Source organism: Papaver somniferum, chromosome 1 (genome assembly GCF_003573695.1).
Source record: "Papaver somniferum cultivar HN1 chromosome 1, ASM357369v1, whole genome shotgun sequence".
NCBI classification, from domain to species: Eukaryota; Viridiplantae; Streptophyta; class Magnoliopsida; order Ranunculales; family Papaveraceae; genus Papaver; species Papaver somniferum.
In genome coordinates this window covers 248,403,345-248,410,238 of record NC_039358.1, presented here as the reverse complement: position 1 = coordinate 248,410,238, position 6,894 = coordinate 248,403,345, and the positions used below count along the sequence as shown (strand labels likewise).

General features: G+C 38.3%; 1 protein-coding gene across 1 annotated transcript; it reads left to right on the top strand.

The window, feature by feature from the left end:
* The first annotated feature begins 1,566 nt into the window (after nt 1–1,566).
* Nucleotides 1,567–4,039, top strand: LOC113276438 (cation/H(+) antiporter 15-like). Its single transcript, XM_026526041.1, has 4 exons — nt 1,567–1,742; nt 1,839–2,855; nt 2,947–3,610; nt 3,678–4,039. The coding sequence occupies exons 1-4, from the start codon at nt 1,587–1,589 to the stop codon at nt 4,037–4,039; spliced, it is 2,199 nt and encodes a 732-aa protein (XP_026381826.1). The 5' UTR covers nt 1,567–1,586.
* The last annotated feature ends 2,855 nt before the right edge of the window (nt 4,040–6,894 follow it).

Sequence of the window (6,894 nt, the reverse complement as noted above, 5' to 3'; positions counted from 1 at the left end):
GGCTGTAAAATCAGAAAGAGGGATTTCATGATTTCTTGTTAATGGCTAAATCAATTGTGATTTTTAATTTTTTTTATAAGAAAATTTATATGTGAAATAGATTTGTTCGATTGTTGGATTTGTGTGAATTGTAAAGTTTCAGATCGAGAATTCGTGAAGTTTCAGATCGAGAATTTGTGAAGGATTGAGTTTTTGCAGGTTGAATTGCCATGGAGGTTTTAGAATTAGGAAGAAGAGAGAAATATTGGTTGGATTTGTTTGAGCAGGAGATGAAGAATTGATGTGGGTCTTCAATGAAATTTCTGTTGTTCATATAAGAACATGGGTTTGATACATGATATTGAATCTAAGATGAAGGCAGAAGAAATTTGTGGTTTAAATTGATTAGTTTGTGGCAGTCGAAAGAAATGGGTACTTGAGATGAAATTGAGAAGATGGTGGTGCTAGGATTTTGAGGTTGTTTGGCCTAGTGGATGTTGCAGTTGCAGTTTGTATTGAGTCTGTAGTTGAGAGAGATGTTGAGATTCAGTAAACAATTAAGAAGAACTGGGATAGATGAATGCCTAGGTTTTAGGTACAAATTGCAGCTGCTGTTGTTGCAGCGATTGAGAGAAGTTGGAGATGAAATGTTTGAGTTACTGCTGTAGAAATAATGTGTTGATGCTCATAGTCTTGCAATGATGGAGAGATGTGTTGTAGCCTATGTATGACAGATAAGTATATATTTGCTTTCGAGATGACAAGGAAGTGAAATTGGTGGAAGAATAGAATTTGCAGAGTTGTAAATGATGATGTTGCACTAAGGTGTTGTTAGTAACAGTGAGGTGAGAATGGCGTTGGATTTACAGAGAAATAGTGTGATGCAGGTGGTGATGCCAGGAATAGGCTGCAATGCTGAGAGATAGTAGTTGCAGAAGCTACATGCAAAGTTCAAAAGAATTTGAGCAGCAAGAATACATCTGCTGGTGAACGCAGGTGCTATACTGGCTTAGTGAAGCACCACTATGGTGCAACATCAAATTAGGCGGTGCAATGTTGACTATGGGATTTCACAGCCGATTTCAGTTTGATTCAACTCGGTATTGAGTCACAAGTTAACTCTCTCTACTCAATCACTTGTTAACTCGTCCTAGTTAAATGATTCATGGGCTTGAATGTCATTTTATATGGGCAATTTAATGACAGTATGCATTAACGTCAACTAACCGTTTTCTCAAAAAAAACAGGATGGAAATAGTCAAATGTGTGGCATTAAATAAATTTTGAAAAAAACAGTGGCACTTTCTTAAACATGAAATTGGAAGTATGGCACTTTATTAAAATCCCCTTAAAATAAAAAAAGATACAAACTTTTTCTAACTAGTTTCAATGTCAAATGGTTGTTTCTTCATATCTCACCTGATGATTTGAAGAAACAACCATTGACAATCATGGATTTATCGAATAATCCAAACCATACCTCACAAAACACATCGATATTCTTGCATAACTGTTGGGATTATTTTAATTCCATCAATCAGACGGTCAATTCGCGGATACAATTCCTTGATGTTGAAGGATTATTATGGTATGCTGAACCACCTTAAATGAATAACAAGTCCAACATATGGATTGGAGATGATCCTTTCAACCGTTCAATTCCAGTTTTCATGGCTCAGGTTTCTATAACAGCTCTGGGAACAACAGTTATGAAATCCGTATTGGAACCCATAGGTGTGACTTCTTTTGTCGCTCAGATGATAGTAAGTAAGAAAATCTTTACCTCCCTTGAATATATATATTGTAAATTTATTAGCATTAGTTTGTTGATTGATGCATGCATTGCGTGGATCTAACAGGCAGGTATACTCATGGGTCCTTCATTGTTGGGGCAAACGGATTTACTCAAAACAAAGATATTCACCTACGCATCTTTGTATACATTGGAAACAATTCAGTACTTTGGATCCATGTTCTTTCTATTTCTTATAGGAGTAAAAACAGATATCGGCATGGTAAAGAAATCGGGAAAAATGGTGTTGCTGGTCGGACTCTTTAGCTTCTGCCTATCTTTGGTTCTTGCGATGTTAGTGGCTTTCATTACTGTGAAGAAATATAAAACACATTTTCTCGAAGTAGCACCAGAATCCCTCTTTTATGTTGCAGGATTAACATCACTGAGTTCGCCTCACGTCATCAATTCTTTCCTGGTTGATCTAAATCTCCTAAGTTCCCAACTTGGACGAATAGCGGTATCAGCATCCATGATCAGCGGAGGATGCAGCTTAGTTTCTGTCTTTTTAGTTTTAACACTTAAACAAAGCCAACTTTCTAATCAGTTTCCATATAATTTTTTGGCCACAATGATCGGTTGTTTCGCAATCATCATAGTTATTATCTACGTTATACGACCCATAATGCTATGGGTACACAAACGTACAGCAGCATATCACACAGATGTCGAGGAAGGGTATATACTTTTCATTTTTCTTACGGTTTTGGTTTCTTCGTTGGCGGGTGAGTGTGTTGGGCAGCATTATTTGGTAGGTCCTTTGCTTTTGGGTTGGGTTGTTCCACCTGGACCGCCATTAGGAGCTGCAATAGAAGAGAAGCTAGATTATTTCGTTACGGCTATACTTGTGCCAGTAATCGTAATTTCTAGAGCATGCGCATTCAAGGTGTCCGACATAAAACATTCAATGAAAGTGGTAGTTTGGACACCGCCCTTCTTCAGTTTCTTTGGGAAGTTGCTCGGAACGATGTTGCCTACTGTCTATTCCAAAATGCCATACCAAGATGCTATAATTCTAGGACTCATCATGAGTGTCCAAGGTGTGCTAGATATTCAGATATGGGTACAAACAATGAATCTTCAGGTACATACGAGTAACTGCCGTAATTTTTTCTTCATGTTCATCTCTGTGACTTAGACTAGCTATATATGACGTACTTGCAGATAATTGACAGGGACATTTATGGAAGTCTCGTGTTACTCATGGTGGCTTTGACCGGGTCAATCTCAGAATGAAAACAATCCAGCACTCCAAACCCAACGCACAGCTTCGTATTCTACCTTGTGTCTACCACAAAGAGAATGTCCCAAGCATTGTCAGTCTCCTTGAAGCTTCCAATCCAACAACACACAGTCCCATCTGCGTCTATCCTCTTCACCTAGTTCAACTTCAAGGTCGTGCGACACCTTTACTTATCGCTCACAAGACGGACGACCCTAACGATCCTTCAGAAGTGAACGACCCTACAGCGCGAACCATCATCAATTCCTTTAAATCATATGCACATCACAACAAAGGAATAGTTTCAGTAAATTTCTTCACAGCCATCTCACCGTGTAATACAATGCATGACGATATTTGCACACTAGGTTTAGATAAAAGAACCTCCCTGATAATTATACCCTTTCACCACCAACCAGCTATTCATACAAAGTACCAGTCCTCAAATGCGATCCGTAGAGTAAACACTAATGTTCTCAATAAGGCACCTTGTTCTGTTGGTATACTAATTGACAAAGGTGCAACCGGTGGTAAGAGTTGTAATGCTACCTGTCCTCCATCCAATGTTACGGTTATATTCTTGGGAGGTCCAGATGATCGTGAGGCATTGGCTTATGGTGCTCGAATGGGAGATGACATTAGCCTAAAGTTCACAGTAATTAGATTCATGCATTCTGATGAAAGGAAGCAGCAAAAATCAAAAGAAGCAGCATATAGTATATGCATTTCGGTTTCAAACCTCAGGTTGCAAGAATGTGAAGTATGTAGAAGTAATGGTGAAAGATGGAGTAGAACTTATTTCGTGTATTAAAGGAATGGAAAGTTCGTTCGAGCTTTTGATTGTTGGACGAGAACATGGAGAAGAAACATCTAAACTATTGGAAGCTTTCAATCAATGGATTGAGTTCCCGGAATTAGGGGTTATAGGTGATATGCTTGTTTCTTCCGACTCAAAAATGTCTGGGTCTATATTGGTCATGCAACAACATCAACAACAAAAGAAGAAGAAAGAGAACAAAAAGAATGAACAATCTGTCTTTACTTGATAGGTCTAAAATCTTCTGCATAATTGTTAGGGTGTAATTTAGCAATAACTTGGCTTTGCTTTTGTTTTCTCTGTGTTTTGTTTCACAAGCTTTGTGTTTTTGAGGGTCGAATTTGTAGATCGGTTATGCGGCTACTAGTTAGCTTCTTTTTGTAACTCTCAATCCTCCCACTTCTTTGTGGTAGTTCTGTTATTATCGATCTATTGTTCCCTTTTCGAGTAAAACAAGTAGTCAATTTTTTTAAGAAGTTTTAGGCTGTTCTGATTTGTTTGTAAAGGAGTTAACGTAGTAGTACTCGAGAAGCGGCTACCTATTACTAGCTTACGGCACATTCACTTCATCCCTTGATTTCTTGAATTCCATGAAGGGATAGAGCAACAAAGGATTACTATGGCTAGGAAGGAGTTTGGAAATTTGGTTGCATGGGTAGGGGTGGACGTCGCAGAGGATAGCAGGGTCTTTCTATTATGAGGACAGAAAAATTGTAGTTGCATAAAATCCCACAACTACACCCAATAAAATGATAAGAACACTAAGTCTAAGTCAAAGAGATAAACTTAAACATTAATGATATTATACAACTCTTGACATTAGATATAATCTTCACACAAGTTTTATATTGAGAATAAGTTGATCTTATCAATATCTCAAAGGTTCATACATGTAACGAAACGGAAGATAAATAAAAGCTAACTCTAATGGATTCCTTTTTTCTCTCTTCTAGTGGTAGTTTTTAACTTTGCTCTTGACTGAACTTATTTCGACCTCCTCTCTCTTCATTATTTGAGTCTTTATATAGTCAGATATCATGGTAGAAGACAATTAAGTTCACGTACAAATCTCTGCTATCTAATCTCTGCTCATTCTGTCTTATTCGTCAGGCTTTGGGGAGATGTCGCTATCTTTCGCGTCGTTGCTTTATGTTCTTCTTGGCGGATATCGCGCTATGCTCGTCACGTGGTTGTTCTTTGTGCTTGTTCCCTCTTGTCGTGTTGTATCTCTTTGCCTAATTTTTCTCCTCGTCGTGCTAATGATTGTCTTAGTGAGGGAGAAGCTATGGATTAGCTCTGTGCGATATTTCGCCCCTACATTTTGCCTCTTCTCGCATTATTCTTTTGTAAGTGGAATAATGCAAGAATCCCTTGGTCAATGCTTCGTGTCGGCCCGTCTTTTCATTTTCCCTACTTTTCCCAACATGCTTCCATAATTTCCGCGTAACTGCCACACGTGTTAGCAGTTTCTTCTTCTTTAAACTGCACGTTTTTACTGCTCTCTTTCGGATAAATATCTAGGAGAGAGGTAAACGAAAGAAAGTTTTTTATTTTGCTTTTCTTTAAGTTTTTTCTTAGTCCTCCTTCTCTCTTCCCAGTTCATCTTATTCTTTCGAATTCTTTTCTTAATTTTCTTTATTTGTGACCTCCTGGCTGACCAAGATATACCTGTTGTTGTTGCTCCCTCACTTTCTGGGTAAGTTTTCCCTCAGTTAATCGTTTAATCATTGTTTATGGGATGATCTTCCTTTTGCCTCTGCTTGTTAATTTAACATCCCCATACTAATCCCCTTACATGTGGTGCAAAGTGGAAGCCTGATAAAAAGTGGGTTGAAGTTTTGCAGGAATATGGAACTGCCCTTGAGGATAAAGGTTTCAGATTGTTGTTCCTCCTGGTTCGTCGCCTGTTGTTCCTTTGAGTGAGAAGGAGATTTTATAAGGTTCATGGAGTGCGATAACTCAAAAACAAGACGAGAGGAATGATTCAATTGTGTGTTTCATTGATAACAAAGACTCCTATATAAAGGAGTTAGGGTTACAAAAATATTCTAAAGATATTCTAAAAGAGGTGAATATCTTCTTAAAACAAGTAAGTGAATATATACAAATATACAAGAATATACCCAATACCCCCCCTCAAGTTGGAGCATGAAGAGTCGAAATGCCCATCTTAAGAAGAAGATTTTGAAACTGCTGACGACCCAAGGCTTTAGTCAGAATATCAGCTAGTTGAGAGGTGGTATGAATATAAGATGGACGGATAGTACCTCGAAGTATTTCGTCACGCACAAAGTGACAATCAATCTCGATATGCTTCGTTCGTTCATGAAAGACAGGATTATTAGCAATATGTAACGCAGCTTGAATATCACAATGAATCGAAACTGGTTTTGTATGTCCTATACCAAAATTCCGTAATAATCCTTTTAACCATATAATTTCACAAGTTGTGGAAGCCAAAGCACGATATTCTGCTTCGGCTGAAGAACGAGAAACTGTGGTTTGTTTCTTCGTTTTCCAAGATGTAGGAGAACCCCCGAGAAAGATAAAGTGTGCCGTGAGTGAACGTCGACTAATTGGACAGCTAGCCCAATCTGCATCACAGTAAGCGTCAAGAACTAACTTGGAATCAGCACGAAGTAAAATACCTTGCCCCGGGCTAGATTTCAAATAGCGCACAACTCGAAGTGCAGCATCCCAATGTGATTGAGTTGGATGTTGCAAAAACTGGGAAAGAATATGAACAGAGTAACACAGATCCGGCCGTGTAGGATTGAGATAAATCAGTCTCCCCACCAACCTTCTATAACGAGCAGGATCAGTCATAGGTGAGTCTGAAGCAAGAGCCAGCCGATGATTTTCTTCCATGGGAATATTGGCTGGTTTTGACCCAAGAAGGCCTGTTTCTGTCAAGATATCTAGAGCATATTTGCGCTGACAAATAAAAATTCCTTTGGAACTTCTAGATACCTCAATGCCAAGAAAATATTTTAATTTTCCCAAATTCTTCATATGAAAACATCTGCCTATATATTCCTTAAATTCGCGAATAGAAGCTGTGTTGTTACCAGCAATAACAAGATC

Excerpts from the sequence above, each read along its gene's own strand:
- LOC113276438 (XM_026526041.1), top strand. The coding sequence starts at position 1,587 with ATGAATAACAAGTCCAACATATGGATTGGAGATGATCCTTTCAACCGT. Across the intron at positions 1,743-1,838 it reads CTTTTGTCGCTCAGATGATA|GCAGGTATACTCATGGGTCC; the intron begins GTAAGTAAGAAA and ends TGGATCTAACAG. Across the intron at positions 3,611-3,677 it reads TCGTGAGGCATTGGCTTATG|GAAGCAGCAAAAATCAAAAG; the intron begins GTGCTCGAATGG and ends TTCTGATGAAAG.